Source organism: Anas acuta, chromosome 2 (assembly GCF_963932015.1).
Source record: "Anas acuta chromosome 2, bAnaAcu1.1, whole genome shotgun sequence".
In the NCBI taxonomy this organism is placed as follows: Eukaryota; Metazoa; Chordata; class Aves; order Anseriformes; family Anatidae; genus Anas; species Anas acuta.
Genome location: NC_088980.1, coordinates 5,410,607 through 5,432,750, shown reverse-complemented (window position 1 = coordinate 5,432,750; position 22,144 = coordinate 5,410,607). Strand labels below are relative to the sequence as shown.

At 48.6% G+C, this 22,144-nt stretch overlaps 1 protein-coding gene across 3 annotated transcripts in view; it reads left to right on the top strand.

Moving 5' to 3' along the window:
* LOC137852060 (mitogen-activated protein kinase kinase kinase 3-like) overlaps positions 1 to 22,144 on the top strand; it is a 65,190-nt gene that overhangs the window by 5,877 nt on the left and 37,169 nt on the right. For 2 of the 3 annotated variants that reach the window (XM_068673342.1, XM_068673340.1), the window contains exon 2: positions 11,477 to 11,556. In XM_068673342.1, coding sequence (XP_068529443.1) covers positions 11,553 to 11,556 — 4 coding nt within the window. In that variant the 5' untranslated portion in view covers positions 11,477 to 11,552. Of the gene's footprint in view, positions 1 to 10,322; positions 10,516 to 11,476; positions 11,557 to 22,144 lie in introns of those variants that run through there. The other variant, XM_068673341.1, reaches the window with a different exon arrangement.

Below are 22,144 nucleotides of genomic sequence, written 5' to 3'. Positions count from 1 at the left end.
GCCTATTTTTGTTTGGTGACGAAATGTGTTGCTTGCTGGGGCTGTCCCTAAAGCGCTGAGCTGTTGAAGTTACAAATGGTGCTTGTGTCGTTCCCTGTGATACCTGGCCGATGAGTCAAGAGAAAGAGAAAACACTCAATCAGCACAATATTTCAGCAGCTTCACGTACGGTACTACCGGTGTGACTAATGCCTGCCGTGTGCCTGCTCGGCGTCAGGCTGGGGCAAGGACCTGTGGTTTGTGCTCACGAGCTGCGTCACAGGAGATGAGCCGAAACAAATGCCTTTTGGCCCCGTTATGGAAGGTGCTGAAGATTGCAACCATCGCTTGAGAGAGAGCTGGGGACAAGCTCGTTTCAGCCTTGGATGTGTCTAGGAAATCCTGCATGGGAGAAATTCCCTTTTGGAAAGCCAGCTGGGCTGTCCCAGGGAGGAGGTGGCACGCTGAGCTTTTGTCTTATGGCTTTTCCCTTTGCGGTGCTTGGATATGTTGCCTGCACCTCCGTTGCTTGAGTCTTGAGGTGTCAGTAGACACAGTCTCCTGTTTTAACTGCACGTGGGCATCTTTTTTGGCTCGCAGTCCTTGAGACATGAGAAGAGCCAATGGTTTGGTGAAGGGCTGGTGGAGGCATGTCTTGTGTGTGTCTGTGTGAGTGTGTTCACTGAGTCGTGTAGGTGTAGCTGTGGTGTGCAGACCCACCTGGTTGGAAGGGGTCTGTGGATGAAGCACCCTGCAATTCTCCCAACAAGCCTCCTTGCCCCGGCGTTGGCTTTTGGGCTGGTGGGCTGCAGGTTTGGGAGAAGAGTGTGGAGAAGTCTCTCTCCTTCTTCTCACTGCTCCTTGCCTGCATCTGCCACTCTCCCCTCCATTTGGGGTTCAGGATGAGGCCCACAGAGGACCCTGGCTGCTAAATCCTACTTGTGGCATGTCCTATAAAGCTTCCTGCGAGGCAGTCGTGCTGCAAAGCTCTATTTTGGGGCCGTTTCTGATGTAATCCGTCAAGAAACGGTCTGCTCTTTGACTTACTGCTGGCAGCGTGGCTGTGGATGGATGAGCAGTTGCTTACCTAGCATTACCAAAGCAACGAGTTGTTGCTTTCCATGACTCATGAAAATGCACTGGAGGCTCTCTTAAGAATGGCTGAGATCATTTTTTTGGCTGGGGCCAAGCAGCTGGTTTCCTTAGCAAACAGCAGTGGGGGTGGAGGGAGGGGGATTTCCAACCTTGTTTCTTTGTATGCGGCGATCTGGAGTTTTGAGCTCGTTTAATAAAATACTTCATTTGAAAAGGGGAGGAAAAAAAAAAGGCCTGCCGCTTCCACATCTGTTGAGTTTTCGTGGCATGACTTGTTTTGCCTTACCAAGGGGAAAGGTGTATTTTTCCTCTCCTGTAAACACAAACACGATGGGTGGCATTTTTCTCCTGAAGTAAATCTTCTGGGGGAAGACGAAGAAGGAGGTGCAGAGAAATTTAGACAAACAAAGCCGTAATTACATCGAACCTGGTTTTAATTTTATTTTTGATATATTTCTTTACTTATTTGTCACCTCTTCAGTCACCTTCTGGTTTTGGCGGCTCATTTTAAGAGGAGCAGCACTCCTGTCCTTGGGGACCAAGCTGCACAGAGGTGGGTTTAATGCACCTGTGCTCTGCAGGAAGGGTGAGGGTCAGGCTTGTTAAATGCCACGGATGCAGCAATATCAGATGTGGCTGGCAGTTTAATAGATGTGGACCAACTTGTTGCATGCTGTGGGTTCCTGCTGGTGAAGCTCCCAGCTGGGGAAGGCACAGCCATGTCCCCACAAACTGCAGGAACGTCCTGGAGCCCCTCATGGGCTGCACGGGGGCAGCAAATCAGCCCTGGGAACAGCAGGAACCCAGGAGCGTAAGCACCCGGCCGAAAGCCAGGGGGGAGCGGGAACAATGCGCCTCAACAGGTTTGTGCTCACTTCCTCCTAATCGCAAAGATGAGATAATAGAGAAACCCAGAAGCGTTTGCCAAGCCAGAGCAGCGAGGCTTCCTCTCTCTGCGTGGCCTGCGAGGCAGGAACAGCGCCTGGCATGGTCCTGCTGGCATCGGGGCCATGGGTGCTGGCTCCAGGTTACTGCTCGTGTTGGCACACAGCACCCAGAGCTGCTCAGGGCGCTCAGCACCACCACGGTTTGGGCTCCGTCAGGCCCAGAAAGGCTTTTTCAGCAGGATGAGTCCTTATTTACAGACCGGTTCTTACCACGCAGTATTTCTGCTGGGCAAGACCCACCAGCAGCTGTAAATCTGGTAACGCTGGGGAGCAGAGGGTGCCAGCAGATGAGCCGGCACAGATGGACTCGCAGGGCTTTGCCTTACTTCAGGCTGGGTAAAAGAAGTGGAAGCAAAATTTGGCAAGTTGTTCCACTGCATTTTATTATTTTCTTAAATCACCGTGCCTTCATATTGCCCTCTGCTGAACAGGGCTCTTTTGAGGAAAGAGGCCAACAGCTGCACATGTCAAAGGTTTGTGTAGTTTCTGGACAGGTTTTGCTCTGAAAGCTGGATTTTCTGATCTGCAACCTACAGATGGGGATGTAGAAGCCCTCCCCCATATTAAGCCATTCGCCCCAGTCTAAAAATTCCAATGTATATCACTGGGGGAAAGAGGCCTCGATCCCATTCCTTCCTCCAAAAAAAAATTAAAATTGTGAATTAACTTTTTTGTTTGAGCACTTCAGACTTTGACTTATGCTTCCTTCTTCAACTTAGACATCTACAAGTACTTCTTTTTAATCCAGAATCGGGAAGTGTGGATTCTGAGGTAATCATGTGATTCCAGGAACCGGCTACTTATGAAAAGCACCAAATCCTGTGAGAATTGGCAGCGCTCAGGGTCAGCCCATGGTCCTGCATCTGAACTGGAAGCTGAAGCAGAACCTTCTAGTCCCAGCTCCCTTTGCAGTGGTAGGAGCAGTGGACGTTGCTTCCCCATTCATTGATGTCCAGCCAGTTGCAAGAGGAGATCTAGGTTTGTGTGGCTTTCCCTTTTTTCTCCTTTACACGGTTAAAGGGTTTTGGTTTTTATTTTTTTCCTACATTGTGAAATTTGCAGATCAGAGATTGTGGGGCTCTCAGTTGCTCTTTGGATTACATGAGGGCAATCTTTTGTGGCAGCCTTACAAATTGGTGCATGCTTTATTTGACCACTCTTTGGAGGTGTTGGAGTAGCGCAGCTGCTGGGCCCTTCTCCGTGTGACTGAGCTCCTTTTGCATTTTGAAGATAAGAGAGGGCCTTGCTGCTGCTGGGGACATGAACCGCTGCCAATGCAAATTGCAGTCAAAGCTGCACGGTTTAAGCTGCGTTGGATTCTCCTCTCCCCAAACCCATTGCTTCTCTGCCTCTTCACTTTTTTTCCTTTATTTTTTGAGCTGGGTTTCTGACAGCCTGTTGCACCTGGCTGGCTGATGGACGGGATGCTTTTGTCTGTTCTCCTGCCAGCTTGTGCTTTGCAAAACCAGAGTGCTTCTCCGTGTCGGACAGGATCAGGTGTGAGTGCTCAGGGAAGCACGGAGTTCTCCAATAATACAGAAATGAGGTTCTTGCGCTGCTTGTGGCTGCAAGGGGAGGAATTAGAAGACTTGCTTGGGTGCCGGAGAGCTCACTGAAGCAGAAAGCCAGGCAAAAACCCTCCTTTGCTTAACTTTACCTACTCCTTGGGTAAGTCCTGCTAGCACAAGTGACATCGCAGCAGGAACCGAGATGTCTTCAGAGGGCGACGCTCTCCCAACATAAGCAGACCAGCACGTTTCTTTACAACGTGGGAGATACTTATTCTGTGACTAAGCATAAAAGCTAAGGGATGGAAAAGGTCCTATTAGATCATCTCGTCCACCTCCCTGCTGGCGCACAATTTTTCTCCCCGGGGTCTATTTGTTAGCGGGCTGTCGGGCAGACAGGAGGAGTTTGCCCGGGGTGCTGTGGAAGAGCAGCTTGCAGCCCATGCAGGTGAGGGATTTGTGCATGTGTGACTCGGCTTGCATGTGCCCAACTTGCATGCAGCGAGAGGATTTTGGAGTAAATCAGCCCAAAGCCCTGGGCTCAACATTCTTGGCGTGCTTGGAGCCTTCCCGGTGACTTGCTGGGACTCAGTTTGTGCGGGCGTCAGCTCATCTTTTTTTAACGTTCGAGGAATAAGCTAATTTTACTTGATATTTGTGATGGAGTAGGTGGTTTGAACACTAATAATAATAATAGGGGGGAAAAAAAAATAGAATCCTTTTGGTAAGGAGAGGTCAGCCAGCTAGACATCTGCACAGCTGGCTTGGGCTCCGTTTGCCATGATATATGACGGCGGCGCGTGAAGGCTCCCGGAGGAGCCATCAGAAAGGTGCAGGTGGAAATGCTATTGCTATGACAAACAGAGCAGAGCTGGAGTTTCACGCCGGTGCTTGGGGACCATCAACACTGCTTCATTTATTATTCCTCGGAACGTGTAACCATAGCACAGCCTCATACACATGTACTTGGTGTTTTTTTTTGTTCACGCTCCCTGATTTTGTTTATGGCCGAGAGCACTTAGCTTGAAACCCAGGTTGAAATCACCGAGTGTTAAATGTAAAGGGATGGATTCTATTCTTACCTAAATCGGGGAAGACTTGGAGCGTGTGCCAAACATTGGGGACTGCAGGAGAAATTTCATATCAAGGCACGTGCTGAACTGCCTTCCTGTGTTGAGACTCTTGGCTTGTGCATTTAGGATCACTCCACCGCTTCCAAGGGTGTCTCCTGGTCAACAGTGTTGTGAGATCAATATTTGGGGCTAGAAACCAGGTCTCTTATGTGGTGCAGGTGAGCAACCGAGCTTGCTTCACCACCAGTGACGTGGTTTTGCTGGTGTTGGGCCCCCAGGGCTGTGCTTTGGCCCGATGATGGGTATCCTGACGCTGCTGTGCGTTTTGTGCAGTTTTCTGCAGGTGTTACGGGACATCTTGTGGCTCAGCAACTGCTCTGCTTAATCAGGAGGAGCTACTCCCTAAACCTGAGGCTGGTAGGAGCTGGGTGTTTCACGGTACAGAACATGTCCCTGGCACCCGTGGTCTTTCTCTTGGCATCTCGTGTGGAAGTGACAGTATCGCGGATGACGTTTTCCAGGAAAACTTCCAACACTTGTAAATGAGCCCCAAGATGCGTTTGGCCTGCCTTCCCTCCCCCCTAGAAGATGTCTGGTGGAGGAGTTGGAGCGGGGCATGGTGCATGTAGCGAGCAAATCTGCCTTGTTACTATTTGGTTTAGAGAAATCTTGGTCTGAAGATGCAAAAAGCAATCGTAAACGCTGTCTGGACACCACCTCCCCTCATCAATTAGCAGCATTAAACACTCAGCAGGGAGGATTAATTAGAAAACTGAAATCTTTCCATCGTGACCGCCTTCTGGTTTCCATCGAAATGCAGCTGAAGAGCTGGAAAGGCTTCTGTGTTTTGTTTTGATACGCAGGCATATGTTTCTTTCCATCCTGGAAATGAATTCTGTCTGGAGCAGGGCCGTGGGAATCAATACGAAGTTGTGCTGGGTTTCTCTGAGGTTTCTTCTGAGAGGAGCTGACTGCTTCCCCACTGCCCTTCATGAGCGGCCTGGCTTTGGAGCAGCCGAGCAACCTCTGCCCTGACTGTCTTTGAGTCTGGAGGTGTTGTGTGGCTGCCCTGAGTGTCCAGGGGTTGCTCTGTGGCCTCTTGAGGGTGACAGGCTTCTTTCTTCTGAAGGTCTTCGTGTCAGACTTTGTGCAAGGTACCTGCAGAGCCCCACAGGCTGTGATGCCAAAGACTTGCCGCTGCACGCTCATGTTTTGTCATGTTTAGTCCCACATGAAGGCGAGCACCCTCGAGCTCATGTGATACTGTAGGTCAAGAGGACAAGGAGAACGAAACCTCTGTGGAAGCTGGCCCACGTGGCTCTGTTTCATAATCCCATCACCACCCCACTGGCCGCGCACGCGAACCCGTAGCCTTTGGGGACAGCAGCGTCCCCGGGGCTATGCAGGAAGGCGGTCCTTTCACCCAAAAACACAACAGGCATTTTAGTCTTCACTTGCTGAGCTTGGCTTTCCCCTGGTTTAATCTGGATCCAGAATTACACAGCAGAAGTTGTGTGAGCAAGAAAAGGATCTCGCAAATTCTGAGGCGATTCTTGGGGGCCGAGCCTAAGGTCCCGGTCTACCCATGCGCTGTGGAGCTTGTGCTCCTTGCCCACGGGAAGGGGTAAAATAACCAAGTAGCTGCTGAAAGGGCAGGAGGCAGTCGATAAACATGCAGCCTGTGGCTTTGCGGTCGATCAGAAAGTCATGGTTTAATCGATCGAAGCCAGAAGGGCCGCGGGGAGGAGGCCGCCGCTCGTTAAGGAGGCGGGATGGCTGCGAGAGGGACTATCGATCGCGGCCAGCGGAGGGCAAATGTTGGCGTAGAAAGGCCAGGAGGATGAACTGTGGGAGGTGTGGGATGTCAGCAGGATGTTGGAAGTGAGAGAAAGTGGGTCAGGTAGCAAGGGGAGAGGGCACAGCAGCTCCAGCAGCCTGATGCTGCCACAAGGCCTTGCTGCCCGCCTCAGGGGCGGGTGAGCCTCCCTCCCTCCTGGCCCAAACGTGGTCACTCGGTGTTTGACATCCTGTTAGAGCACACTGGGCCTGTCAGAAATTGTATCTCAGGACGGATTTCGTCTGCAAGTTTTAGTATCTCTTCCTTCTTGTAGCTTCTGCTCCTTCTTCCTCTTCCCCCACCCCCCCCAGGGGAAGGACAGTCACCTCACTTTTCCAGATATGCTTTCTGGATTGAATTTATCCCTAAGGTCTGCAGTTATTGAAGTAGAAACAACAACAAAAAAGGACACAAAAAAAAAAAAATAGAAGAAATTCTGATGCTTCTCTTCTTTGGTTTTTATCTTGTACACAGATGTCTTCCCCCTTGCCCCTTCACTTAGGGGCACTGCTTGTTGAAATCGAAGAGGATTTATCTTGGTGTTGCTTGCATCAGGGTCTCTCTGTGTTTTATAAGCGCATAGGTAACCACCCAAGGATGTGTTTTTGCCCTGTGTAAGGAGAAATGATGCGTAACAGTGCTCTCCTCTAATCACAGACCATCATTAACAGAGAACTGTGCATTAAAATGAGCCTGGCTGGGTTGGCTTCCTGAGAGAAAAACGCCCCAGCCTGCAGGAGGTGAGGAACCTTCGGACTTGGTTGTTGCCAGACTTTTAACATTTGCATCTAGGGCCTGGGGTGTGATCAGGGTGTCTGTAGGGTTGTCTGTAGGGTTGGTTGGGCTCTACCAGCTGCTGAAGGAGGCAGTTCCTCTGTAACAGGCAGGAATTCAGCAGGGATGCAGCTCTGCACTCTGCCAGAAAGCATCCAAACAGCTGCTTCCACGTGTGCTCCCTGGAAATTTACTCTGTTTGAATTGTCTGTTTGATATATACAAATATATATATATGCAAAATGCGTTAGCTCTGACCTGTTAGGGCTGCGTTAGCTGTTTTTGCTGATAGAAGAGTCCTTTTGAATACTTTCGATTGCTTCCTTGTTTTGTGGTTTTCCAGGAGTTTGCAGTCTCAGTGCAAAAAAATCAAAACTATTCTATATGCTGGTATAAATTACCGATTGTTCCACTGAATTTGGTAAAAAGGATTATTACTGTAAAGCAGAAAGGGAAACCGATGGAAAAAAAAAGCCTTACTGGAGCATGTTATCTGCGTTATTTCATTTACAAAATCGTTTGCAGGAAGAGGAGGGGTTGACAGGAGAGATTTTAATATCTCAGTGGCTATTTTAAAGGGCTGTCAGGGAAGTGAATAGTGAGCAGCCGTGCATGTTTTAAAGCTCGTATTCTACACACATCTTGTGCTGGAATCGACAGGATGGTTTGGGAGGTTTTTCTTGAGAGGCAGCTGCTGAACTTAGCTGCGTTGGTCGGGTCTCTTAGGACTACAACAATCTTCCATCTTGCACGATGGCTCTTGGCTCATGCAGTTTGCCCACGTGGGAGATAAGCCAGGCTTGCACACGTTTGCAGAAGGTCCATCCCTGTTGCGTGCTCATAAACATTGGTGCGTGGGCTTAAATGGCTTCTTTTTGAGTACCTCTGCGTTGTGCATCCTTTGGATAACCTGAGCAGGACATGCTGTGAGGGTGGGGTCTTACACTTCTCAAGCATCACCAAAATTTAACAATTCTTTTTTGTAGATCCCCTAAATACGGATCCCATTTCCAGGGCAGCTGTATGTGCTTCAGATCAAATGTCCTCTAGTGTCTAGAACAAAACTTTAAGGATGAATTTGAGACGATCTGAGGAAATCTCTAATATTTCAACCTTTCTCTGCATTTGAATCCACCGTGATAACCTGCAGGCTGTCTGACTAAGCTATCAGCATGCAGGCGTTTGTATTCTCTCAGTTAAAACAATCTCATTTGCTTTGCTGTTGTTTTTAACACTACCCCAAGCCCTGGCCTCTGAAGCTTTTTGAAAATAACATTTACAATAATATTTTTAACAGTTCCGTAGTATACAAAACTCCAGCGCCCTGGCAGGACTCCCGGAAACTTGCTGAAAGTTAATGTGGTCAACTCTTAAAAAAAGGAGAGATTTTTTCCGCTTGACTCTTGCTTGTTAAACTCTCTGAGCCCAACATGTTGTTCCCTGCTGCTTGAAAAAACAAGGAAAGTCCCAATTTTAGCAACGCCGGTTTGAGTAGCTTTCCAGCTGAGCCACATTTCAGGGGCAACTGTGGCTTCTTCTTATTATTTTTTTTACAGTGCCGTGTCCCTCCACCTTCAAACCAATGTGGTAAGTGGTGCTCAGGCTGGGCTAAGTAGGTGCTGCTTTCCCTGGAAACTTGGAGAAGAGAAGCCACTTGTTCATGGTGTGGTAGTGATAAGACATCCTGGTTTTTGAGGCTGTGTTTTATATAGGATGCTGAGGCTCTGTGGGATAAGACCAGCACTTCTGGGGGGTAGGTGATACCATAAATCCCATTTAAAATCAGGCAGGCTGCTGGTGACTGCAGCTCTCAGTGCTGGACTGAATTCATCCCTCTTTCCTTACCCCCATCCCAAATCTTTTCTCCCACTAACTGCCTTCCCATCACTTCTTTGTCTTCTCTTAAAGCCAGGTCAAAACTGCTCTTCTCCATCACCTCCTTTGCTGCTTTGCCCAGAGACCAGAGCTGGGAGGTGTGTTGCTGCTGCTTCTTGAACCCAGTCTTAGTTAATCCCTTCCCACCCAGAAGCAGGGGAGAAGGGGGAAAAAAAACACCTGGGATTCATTTTTAAAGGAGATTAATTGCATAAAGCTCTGGTGTGGATACTTCACTCGTGTAGCCTTAATGGTGTCGAGCCACTTGGGCTGCAGAAATGAATTCAGCTTGGTCAAATCCAAGCTGCTTTTATTCCAGATGAGCGTATCTGTCCCGGGGTTTCCTGCAGCTTGAGTAATCTCCGGCAGTTTCCTGAGCAGATCGGAGCAGAGCAGCTCAAGTCTCTTGCGTGCACGACACAAACCTGGAACATGAGCCCTGTGTCGCCCCTGCAGCCCTGGGAGCTGACGCTTCGCTCATCTCTTGCCCTCCTTGCTTGGTAGGAAGCCTTTGTGCACGGTGAGGCTACCAGGGCTGTAGTTTGGAGCTTCATGGTGGAGATTTACAGCAGGTTCACAGCAGAGGTTGGTTCTGCCGTGGTTGGAGAGGCGCAGTGTGGAGCAGGAGCCCTGTTTCAGGTGGTTTGCGTGGTGATCTCCAAGATTTGAAGGCTCTGCTAGGGGACCGTGGTGGGAGGAGAAGTGGGATGCTGCTCCAGAGTGCATTGGAGGAGGAAAAGGATTTTTCCTCTCCCTCCCACCCCCCTGTTTTTTACAGGAGATAATAAAAAGGCAGAATTTGTACTCGAAACAGGAATTTGGCCTGCTGTAACAGGAAGCTGCTGGTATGTATTTTTGGGAAGCCACGGAAATCGCCGGTGTTTGCGGTCCAGTTTGAAGGTTGCCTGTCCCAAGGATTGAAGAGAGGTGCTACAACAGAAAACCTCTTTCTCCCGTGTGTCTGTCCCCAGTTTTCCCAAGGATTACTCGCGTGGCTCCTGTAGGTGCATGCTTTTGGGACTGGGTGCAGACTGCAGAGGCCTGAAAGGTCTCCAAAAAGGCGTTAGAAAAATCTGACAAAGTCAACCTGGGCTAGCTCATGAATTTCGGGTGAAATCCAGGCTATCTGCATGTGACCCTTGGAGCAAACTCTGCACGCAGCTTGATTACTGGAAGTCCTGCATCAATTCTGAAAGCAAAAGCAGAGAAGATCTGAGCTGTTTCCTGTTGTTGTTAAATCAGCTGGAGCTTTTGCACTGTTTCTTGGTGGATTTTTGCTCTCTCTTGATCCACTTCTTGCCTTGACCGACCGATATCTTGTCGAGATGGGATTTTAAACCTTCCTGAGCCTGTTAGTTACTTCCTGGCCTTCTCCTTTGTCTTGAAAAAGGACAGAGAGGAGCCCCCCACGGCCGTGAGCTCTCAGGGTAAGTGCTGCTGTCCCGAGAGGAAGCTGCAGCAGCAGAAGGAACAAGACGCTCCGTGGCACTCGCGCTTCTCCGCCTTCACCGCTTGCTTATCGCCTTCCCTTCCTGCCTGTCTCTCTCGAAATAGGCTGGATAAATTTCCTCCTGCTTGCCAGCAGTGAGGCAGCGGAGTTGCAGAAAATCATTTCGATCCGTTCCTGGTTCACTTCAGATTTGTTACTGCTTTTAAATCGATTTGGCTGGGCCAGGGGGTGCTCAGAGCGCCTTCCTCCACTGCTCCAGCACAATACGGGGTACGTAGTGCTGCAGAGTTCATGGCCACATCCTGGCACACACACATCTTGGTTTTGGGGCAATATTTCCTGTAGGGACTGCAGGACAGGGGTGTCTTCCTCTCTCCATCCAAGGCTGATGAGGTATGTGAGATGCCTCTGCGTTGAGTCATGCTATCACACAAGTTTATGGCCAAGAAATCTGTGGGCTTATCAGCCAGCTAACGTGTAAAAAAGAAACCTTTTTTATCAGCTAAATGCAGCACGCTGGGTAAACTCATGGGCTTTGGGTAAATTCAGAGAGAAGCAGGAGCAGCTTGGGGCAACAGGCAAAGTCTGTGTGAGCGCTGCAAGGAAACTACCTGCTGTGAGGGATGTGTGGCTCATACGTTGCTGCTGAGAGCTGCCCAGACTCATTTTTTTCCCATGAGGTCAGAGAGAGGCTGATGCAGTTTTTGGGAACCTTGGCTGGAATTAGGAAGACCTAAAATTAGGTCTCTGCTTTGGTACAGGCTGCCTCTAGGAGTGACACTTTCCATGTCCTGCCGTCGGTCTGTTTCCTAGGGGAGTGTTATCTCGCGGGGACACTGCAAAATGTGATGTGTAATTGCGTTTGGGTTGCATTAAACAATGTAAAAAATGCATTAAAGATGTAATGCATTAAGGATGGTGTCCTCTTGTCATTGCAGGGTGGATGCTTGAGAGTGGAGGATAAGGTGCAAGCGTCTGGGACCGGTGGAATGGAGGCCTGATGTAGATGGAAAGATGGGTAAGGACTGTGCTTCCCTGAAACAATTAATTCTCTGCAACCTGCTGATTTTGATTGGGGTTACCGAGCATGACAATGGAGCAGCAGACCTTGCCAAGGCTGCCTGGCTGAATATTAGTGTTTTCTAACTTCTTTTTGCCTTACAGTACTGCCAAAATTGGACAAATTCTCTTCTTACCACTGATGTGTTCTGGTGGGGCATGTTCTAGGTGGAGCCCCTTCCCAAATCTTGCGTTTCTGGACGGGGCATCTTCACTCCCTGTATTTCGTTTACCTAAGGAAGCTTCAGTTTCAAACAGAGCTTTGGGATTTTGCTTTTATAGCTGGTGACCTGGGCTGACTTGTACCAGCACCTTCTTCTGCAGGAATAAAGGAGGAAGTCACGTATCAGATGCCCTGTGATGCTGAGGGAAATTTTATTTTATTTTTTACCTCGGAGCATATTTATAGCTCTGGAGGTGCACAGTGATTGTTTGATCTAATCACTGCGCTAAAGGAAATTTGTTACTGCAGATACTGGGACTATTTGGAAGTGCTGCGCTGTTTCTGTGGGTAATCAGCTCAGCGGCATTGTCTCACATCAGATAATAAGTGCGAGTGCCCCGGCTCCTTCAGCTTTTTGTGCTGTGGGCCGTCAAATTTATCTCTTGCAGAATCACACCTTGCTTGCAGGTCTGTGCTTTGCCAACGTGCTTGCAACCTGGCACACAGCTGGGGCGCTGCTGCAGGGATCGCCTGGTGTCTTCCCATCACAGTCCTCTAGGGATGAAGGATGCTGAATGCGCTTTGCAGGAGGCACGTGCCTTCCTGAGAGCTGTGTGCTGCCAGGTTTGGGGTTCAACTAGAAGCTTGTGCGTTTAGGAGCAAGAATTCATTCTTTGCAGAGTGAATGCTGCCCTCAAAACCACTTGCAAAGTGGTCTGTAAGACATTTTGCCAGCCAGTAGCAGTTCTAGCAACTGCAGGGGTTTCTGCTCATTTTCTTTAGTTTTGCTCAAAAGAGAAAGCTCAGCAGGTTGAAGAAGGGTGGGTTCTGCCTTACAGAAATGTGTGTGATTAACATCTGGAGCTAATTGAAAATGCTGGTAAATTGTGACTGTCTCTCTAGGCCTAATAGAAGAGCGATGAAGAATTTGGTAGTGGTTTGAACTTAAAAAATAGAAAATGCAAAGCCAGTGCCACACCTTAACTGTTTGTCTTCCCTTATGGAGGAAGGAGAATAGGAGAAGAACAGTGTTTAGCCCATCCTAGCTTTATCTCTTTTTTTTTTTTTTTGTCTCTCTATTAACTGGGAGAGAGATTTTGAGGTAAAAAAATAATTTAAAGCTAAGTTTAAAAAAAAAAAAAAAAAAGAAGGGCAGAGAAAGTTCAGACCTGGTTCTTCAGTATACAGAATGACAAATTTCACTTGAAAAACCCAGAATTTTTTTTTAGGGAAATTGTCACTTTGAAGATGAGAGCTACTCCTATTCAATGCATTTTTTTTTTTTTTAAAGGAGGAAAGTTCAGCCTTGCTCTGAGGGCTGGCAGGGAGTGAGGTGCTGGCTCCAGCCCGGTTTTCAGCAAAGAGTGCTGTGCGTGTCCCCTCCTTCCCAAATGTCTCTGCCATTTCAGGGACTGCTTAGACCTGCTTAGGCTGCCTTCAGAAGGGATCGTGGGGTGGTCCTGAGCCTGGGCCCTGCCTTGGCTGTTGGGGCAAGAGAGATAAACCGATGTGTCTCTTGATCAGTGTTACAGATCTTCTGTTATTTGGTAGTCAAATGATGACTGCAATGGCTTTGAAAATTCGGCTGAATTTGGAGGGTTTATTGGTTTCACACACACACCATTTTACATGTGTTCTGGTTTCCTCTGTGTGTTGGGACAGGGGAGCATTTTCAATGGAAGAACAGGGAATTTTCAGTCATTTCCTTGATTCCCTTCTGGTAAGCCACAGAGGAGTTATGCTGAAATGATCTCAGAAGGTCTCCTCCAGGTCTGCCTTTCTTCCTAGGATCCCGTTCACACTCAGCTTTCTGTCCCAGAGCTCAGCGTAGTGCTGTTCACTCCTGGCCATGTTCTAGGGAAGCTGTATGACCTTGTACAGAGACTACAAGGTGTGAAGGGGCATCTTCTGGCATCTCCATGTGCACCTCTGACTTGGGGCCAGCTTCAGCACAGCTCCTTGGCCCTGGGTTTTCTTACATGGTGCAGATATGACTGTGATCACATCACCTGAGATTTGTATCTACTCTCTGAATGCTGGCTGTGAAGGACCTGGAGGTCTTGCTGCAGGATATGGCTCCATTTCTGAGGGAATTGGAACTGGGTTCAGCACAGGAGCTTAGGACAGAATTATGCTTCGTGTTTTGGTTGTGGAACAGAATCACAGAATTGTCTAAGTTGGAAGAGACCTCCAAAATCACCCAGTCCAACCTCTGACCTAACACTAACCAGTCCTCCACTAAACCACATCACTCAGTTCAACATCTAAACGTCTTTTAAAGACCTGCAGGGATGGTGACACAACCACTTCACTGGGCAGCCCATTCCAATGCCTCACACCCTGTTCAGTAAAGAAGCTTTTCCTAATATCCAACCTAATTCCTTCTGGATGGACTGGACTAATACTGAAGTCATTTTTCACATGGTGGCTGGGTTGCCACGCACCTCTTGCAGTGGCTTTCTCAGCCACAGAACAATTTCTGCAGCTCATGGTCCATTTCCATCTGCTGCCCCTCCAAGAGGATCCAAACCCTTTTTGTTGATGGATCAAAATGTAGCTGAGCACCAACAAGTGCCAAGGACACTTCCAAAGCTGTCTGTGTAACGCAACCCAGGGAGAGGACCGTGCTTGATGGCAGTTAACCGCTGTGTTTAAACATAACATCACGGTAAAAATAACATTAAAAATTGTGGAAGTGGGTATAAAAGGCACCAGCGTTTTCATTGCCCAATGTTTTTTCTTTTTGTTTAAGAGTGATTTGAGTATTCTTGACTCCAGCTATGAAATGGTGTGTGTGTTTCTGACTGCAAAAACACTGGGCACTCTGATGCATGAGTCAAAGTTTAGGTCTTCAGTACTTCTCTGGAGAAAATGCAAGTTTTGTTTCAGCAGCAAGGTAATCGGAAGTGTGAGGGATGGAAGAATAATGCCTTTTTACAGTCTTGACTTGACAGAGTGGGGTTTTTTTTGGAGAACAAGACTGCAGGCTGGGCTGGCAAAAGGCAAGGCAGCTTGCAGCAGGAGGAGGTGGCCACTTCACACAGTCCTGGTCTGTCCATTTAATTCCAGTTCTGTGCTCTTCTGGGGCTGTTGAGACACTCAGAGGAAAAACACCAACTCTCCACACACAGACATTAATTTCTTTCACCTCTCCCATGCTCTGTGTTCCTTATCCCTCATTTGAAGGCAATGCCTGTGCACTTTACCTGCTCTTTGTATGCTGAGAACTGCAAAAAAGATAAAAATCAAGTTAAATTGCAGCAGTTTGCTTTATTGTTATGCACATCAGGCTTTCTAGCTGAGTTTTTTTTATTTTCAAGAGGTGTCTGAGTTAAGCTCCTTCTCCCTTTCCTGGCAACATTGTGCCCAGGGCTCCTGTTTTGGGTCACACCAGGCGCTTTGGGCAGCTGGGAGGGCAGGATCAGACCTGCACTGCTGTATTTGGGGCTCTGCAGCTCTTGCTGCAGCAACAGATGAAGAGTTCACGGTTTCTGGGCAGTGACTTTGAGCACTGGAAGTAGCTGAGTTGGGAGGGAGAAAGAGGTCTTTATGAGCCTGCAAATAACCTTCAAAGGTATCGGAGGCAGTCAGGGGAAATAACTTGCCAGCTGCATTTCTCACTGTGTAAACATTTTTCTCCTTTCAAGTGTGCTCAAGAGAGGCGCAGGTTGCGGGGAGAGGTAATATCTTTTATTAGACCAAACTGATAGAGGTGGAAAAAAACAGGCTGCCTTTTAGGTACATAAGCCCTTCTTCAGAAGCAGCAGATTTCAAGCAAAGCTGGAAAAGAAGCTGGAAAAATTGCCCCAAGTTTAATTTAATTTATGTTAATCCGTTGAAGGAAAAGGTACCTAGTGTCTGTGGAGCAGAAGGGAGGGTTGGCAAAAGAAAATCTGTGAAAGGTGGTGGTGGGTCAAGGGAGAGAAAACAGCACCTGGCATCTTTGAAGTGGCGAGGAGCTTTGTGGGCAGATGCTATGGGGTAAAATGCATCGTGCCATAAAAGCAGACAGTCCCTGAATTTTCTCTTCAATTCTCAGTGGAGCTATAAGCACGCAAACTTTTCCTAAATGTTGTTATTTTTGCTCTTTAAGGGTCAAGTCCTTGCCTGCAGGTCCCCAGAAGCCTCGTGAGACTAATATGTGAAAACAAATGTGAGATGATAACTGCTTTGCCCAAGAGGCAGCTATTTAGCCCGGTTTATTTCAAAGCAGCTCTGTGCTTTTACAGGAAAGCCCTGAATCCTGCAGCTGGATTCCTGTCCCTGCCTCCCGTCTTCCTGAGGGCTGCAACTGGGAGCCATCCAGCGCGGGAGTGGGTTCATGGCTAGGGAGTGTTGAGCAGCTGGAGCGGTCAAGGTTGGGTTGGGTTAGTCTTCGGTGCTCTGCAGGGTAAACGCTCGCTCTTTCTGTGACAGAGATGTGTTTATTTAATCTTCTCTGGGCTTTAGATTGCTTTATGAGCTTTAGTAGCAGGGAGCAGGGCACTCGGCTAGCGATCAGCTTGTCATGCGAGTGCTCTTGTTCGCCCGTGTTACGGTCCCTGCTCCACAGATAAGCTTAGAGGCACTTGGAAGCAAAGTGATTTCCCCTGTTACACCTCCGTCAGTAAGCAAAACACGTCACGGCCTATTCTTTTTCCCTGCGAGCTAATGGCACAGCAACACGTGTGTGAATGTGGCCAAATTCCTGCCCCACAATGGGGTGGCCTCATCCCCCTTGCTGATGGGGAGCAGCCCAGGAGCTAGGGGAGTGAGGTGAACAGATGAAACAAGTAGCAAGCTCTTAATTAGCTATGGAAGATGATAATGTGGGACTTGGGCGATGATCTTGTTGAGTCAACTAAAAATAAAATTATTCTAAGGAGAGTAGAGCTGATAACAGCTCTTCTTGTGAGGCCCAGCCCTAACGTTGCTTCATGCTGGGGACCCGTTTGGGACCAGCATGGCTCTGGCCTCCACTTTAACTGTTCCGACAGCAAAATGGCATCTGCTGAGGGTTGGGGAAGAGTTTAAGGGATCAGTACTTGAGGAGATATGTGTGGGATTGGCACTTTGGCGTCCCCACAGCATGGAGGCATGGCTGGGCCTGTGCACCTCGCTGAAGCCTTGGGGAGCCATGGCAGGCTGAGCACCACTGCCCTGTGGTGACAGATTACAGTGTAAATCAACAAGCCTCAGTGAAGCACTGAAAACCCTTCATATCCCTGAAAATGTGTGTGTTTTTTATTTTTGAACCATCACACCTCCAGTTCTAGGATCTGAGTTGTGACGGTTGCTGGCTGGTTTTGAGGGGCAGCGCCCATTTTCTCCAGCCCTTCCCTCGTCAGTAAATCTCTCTTCCCTCCCCAGATACCACCCAATTTTAACACAGACATCTGTCCTGTTAACCAAGGGGCATTAAAGGGTGTGGAGCACACACACTTGGGCCCCACAAGTTACTGCAGGGCCTCAGTGGGGCTGATGGAGGTGGCTGCAGGGAGATGGAAGGAGGGGGGAGGCCTGTTCTTGTGCCTGAAGGCTTCCGAAAACCTTTGGATAAACCTCACAAGGGCGAAGATTTTTGTCCATCCCATCCTGTCCAGCTTGGACACCCATCACAATACAGCTTTCCTTAGCCTATAATGCTGGGGAGCTTGTGTGTCCTCTCACTAATCAAAACCAACTCGTGGCCATTGGGGTGCTGCATTGCTCCTATCTGGGGAAAATGGCTTTTAAGACAGATTTCACTGCTGTTTGCATCTGTGGTGACATCTGAGGATGTCTTCTGACAACATTGTGGGGGGACAGGGCTGCGGAGGAGTGCGACACGTGTAAATTTGACTACACACATTGCTCTGAGGGATGGCTGTTTTGGGAGGGGAGGGTTGTAATGAAACGCAGATGTAGCTCTGCTTTCCCTCCCTGCCGAGCTCAACCCAACACCTTTCAGATCCTGAGTGTTTCTATTGCACGAGTCCACGGTAAATCTCCAGGATGACTGTACATCGGGATTGTGCCGCAGCCTTTCACGTTTCTCAAGAAAAATTTACTGTGCTATTTGTGGCTTAGCCCCCACAGCTTTTACACGAGTGGTAAGACTTGCTGTGCTGTGCCCTCAAAAGGTTTTGGTTTTGGTGTTTGCATCGATCACTTAGTGTTTAAGGGCATCATTCTCACCTTACCTAAACTGAGGTGAATTCCCTGTAGCTCTCTGTTTTCCCTGGGGAAATTCAGAAGTCAGTCCAAGTTCATTATCTCACGTAACATATCTCAAATATGTTGCAACATAACATGTTTATTTGCTAGCTTCTTCTCTTCTGCTGTTTTCTGAAGGCTCTTAGAGTTGTAAGAGCCCAAACGCATCTAATATAATGTTATTTGCGTCGATGAATATTTTGGGGACTGTTTTTTTCGTGTCATTGTGGAGATCAGAATTACTTACGTATGCGATAAATGATTATTAGTAAATCTCTGTAAGATGGTAACTGGTTTAGCTTTTTAAAACAAATTCTTGCCTTTCCCCCAAGCCAATTGCTGGCTGCTAAAATCTGTCCTCTTTTACAGGAGGCTGTAAATGGAAGAGTTGTTTTTGATTCAAATACATTCTCTGATCTGTGAGATTTTATTGATAGCTGTGTGGGTTACCCAAGGGATAGCTTATGATGGGGAGTAGGAGGCAGGACTCTTAAAACAAGCTTTATCCCCTGATAAAAAGATTTGTGGGGTGGTTATGTCAGTGCGTGAAAAACACAGGTATTTTATTGGGCATTTGGCATGATGGACATCTGTAAATGCCTCAGATGGGTTTGCTTTTGTTCCTGATTGCACTGTGAAAAGCAGATTTGAAATCCCAAATTTTGTCATCTATGGAGAACAAGTGTTTAACATTGATTTGGCAGGTAAAGTATCGATGACCTTCGACACCTATCAGATCGTGTAGCTTTCAGCATCGCAATTCCTCAGCTAGGATACGTGTTTTCAAGAAACCCCAGCACCTCGCAGAGTTATTTATCTGGGGGAGCGTCTGCGTCTCGAGCTGGAGACGTCAGCGGGCGAACTCCTGCCAAGAAATCCTGCATATCAGAAGGGTCTTTCCTCACTTCCTCCTGTATAATTGCTCTGTGTGACCTGCTGAGCTGTGCCCTGCCCTCGAGGCGTACACGGGTGACCTTGCTGTCCCTTGGGTGGGGTTGCAAGAAGGTGAACGACAGCAGGATCCAGCTGCCGCCGAGACTTTGCTGACTTGCAAAGGGAACGTGCTCCACTGGTGGCTGCCACAGTGGCTAGCAGTCTGGGCTGGGGGATGGTAATGGGGTGATTTTCCTCCTCATCAGACACCGAACACTGCTCCGGACAGTAGCAAAGCGACTTGTGAGTGTGGGTTTCATTTAAATGGGGGATTATCTGCGTCTCTGTCACGGGATGGCTGCGTGCAGCAGCCTGTTTTCCTGCAGGTCATTTGCAGACAGCCCTTCTAAGGGGGAGAGTCGCAAAATGGTATTTGGAGCTGCCTGTCAGGGCATCTGGTCTCTTCCTTACTTGCTTGATATGGTCCAAGCCAGGGTCTTGAGCTTGTGTTTCCTGCTTAGGAGATAACTGATCTCCCTCCTAGTTTTGTCTGGGACAGTGTTTACTTACTAATTGATCCCTTCTGCTGTTTGCTGTCTTTATCTCTGCACTTGATGTCTGTGTAGCTGGTATTTTGTGCGTGGCCTGAATGCAGGTGGCAGGACATAGCCACTGATGGAGTCTGTAGGTTGTGAAGAAACCTGAAGGTCTGAGTCCTTTCCAGGCAAGGATGCTCTTTCTTCCTCAGTCAGAGTTTTGTCTTCAAGCTCTTTTTCCCTGTTGGCTTTTGGAGGAAAGGCAGTGTTTGCTTTCACAAGAAGGTTCTCTGATACCTCCTTAGTAGAGGTTAGTGCTATCTATTTTCTTGGACCAGGGAAGCAAACTGGGGACTGATATGACCTCGACGTGATGAAGGCAGCGAGCAGCCCAGCTTGCTGCTGGTCCAGTAGATGTGAGCTGTTGCACTGGCAGCGTTTGCTGCTATCCCGTGCTCACACTCCAAATAGAAATGAAAAGGTTTTGTGGCCACTGAATGTTGCATCCTGCTGTCTCCAAAACACTTCAGAGACGAAGTTCAACGAACGAAGTATGAAGCAAGCTCCACTCAGACTGGAACTCGGTGAGACTACTGAAATTATTGCGTGAGCTCTTCAAACTCAGACCTTCTGGACAGCTTTCAGAAAAACACTGTTGTGTCTGTTTGATTCGAGGTCAAGACATGATATAGACACTGCTGAACGAACTTCTGTGGCCTTTGTATCCATCCAGGAAGGCCAGATCGAGTTAAACCCTTTCTGAATTTAAACTCTATCAAGCTGTTTAGCTCTGGGTGCAGACTTGTGCAGTCTCGGTCAAGACTTTTGTCTCTCTCAGATTCCTGTCCATAAAATGAGGCATAAACAGCCGCTCATCACTCCTCCCGTGTGCCAATTTAGCCAAATTCCCAATTTCCAGCAGGAACTGCCCTTTGCTGGGTACTGGGCGATACCAGGCGGGGAGTCTCGGCTTTCTGGGGCTCTCTTTGGTAAACGAGAAATGTCTTACCCCAATTAATCCAAAACCAGAGAAAACGAAGGGATGATGTCGTTTGCAAGCCAAATTTAAGACCGTTGATGTTACAGCCACGCAGTTCCACATTTCTTGGTTGCCTTGCTGAGAGGGGGATGCTGGCAAGGGGCAGGCACTGCCGGAATTTCCACGGGCATGGCTGCAAAAAGCACAGCGGGATCTTCAGTGGCCACAGGCGCCTCCAGGCTGTGGTTTTACGCTGGATCCGAGCAGAAGTATGTGTGGCAGCATGCGGCCCCTCGGCTGCCCGCTCCTGCCTGCCTTCCCAATGACTCAACGCCACCGCTCGGCCCTTCTGCAGCACCCAGGACTTTTCCCGAATTTTTCCCAGCCCGAGCTCTGCCTGGTGGGCTGAAATCAGAGCTCATCCTGTTTTACATCACCCCGCTTTACTTCTGCAAGCTTTTCTTTTTTTTTTCTTGCCCTGTGGATGGAAGCAGCCTCATGGCAGTACCGTAAGCTGCGTCTTAGTAATGACCCGTGAGCCAAGCCAACAATAACAGCGCTGTCTAGACCATCCGAACACAGCTAAATTATTCCTTTGTCCCTCCTTGATTTGCTTTCTCTCCTGATTCTTGGATTGTTTCGGGTGGTCTGTGCTGACCTTCAGCCTCGCTATTTCTCCCATGCCTTATTTTATTATTATTTTTTATTTTTTTTCCCTTTTTTTTCGTTCAGCACTGAGCTGCTGCACTAAGACTGAAACTCCAGGTTCCTCTCTGCCGTGCAGCAGCGCCGGAAACGTGTCTCTGAAGGGCAGAGAGATGTGTCACGCTGTGGCTTTCTGCTTTTGCTTCGTACTTGATTTTTCCAAGTGCTCGCTGCCCCAGATTCGCATCGGTAGCACCTGGGACTTGCGAGTCCGAAGGTCTGACTGAATGGAGAGCGTGACGAGAGGAGGAGGTGCTCCAGGTTTGATACAAGATCTCACCAAAGTGGGTCGGGGTGATTTTAGTCAAATTTCAGACCCTCCTGTGTCACTGCAGCTCTGCTGGTCATTGCTCGGCTGACTTCTCTACATAACACCAAAATTTAGGGAATTATCTTTGAGACCTCCTGACCTCCGTTATATTTGGTTGGAAGTGGTCCTCGGGCGGGCTGGCAGCGTGATCGAACGAGCTTCGTCACAGGAAGCTGATTAAAAAGGGCAAAACTGAGGGGTTGGTGGGAAGGAGAGAATAAAGAAACGAAACTGCAAAGGAGGGAAACGGCTGGAAGGAAGGAGAGAGCCGGGGGTGGAAGACGAGACACGGGGGATGGAGGGCTGGTGTCAATCACCGTTCCCCCAAAATTTTCCCCCAAGGAGAGCCGTCCCTCCCGCTCCTCACACAAACCAAACCGGGGGAAGCGAGCAGCCTGCGCCGCCCCTTTCGCTTCGGAGCCTCGGGAGTGGCATTTGGATTTAATTAGGCAGCGAGCTTCAATTTGCACTGAGCTGGCGGAGCTGGCTCCTCGTTTCCATGGAACAAAGTTCTCCACCCTTCCAGGGAGTCAGCTCGGAGACCCCAAAAGCTGTAATGAGGATGGGCAAGAGGCTTGGGTCTGGAAAGCATCAGGCCCGGTGCAGAGCTGTCACCCAGAGGGCTGCGAAGCCTCAGTTTTGCAACCGATGATGCAAAACAAATCATGCTCCTGCTCCGAGGTTACCTTGGAGCGTGGCGTGGGTTTTTTTTGGGCTTTATTTATTTAATTTTTTTGAACACTTGAGGCTTCAAGGGTTCAAAGCTTCTTGAGGTTCCTTCAAGTGTTCAAAGCTGCTCTGAAATTG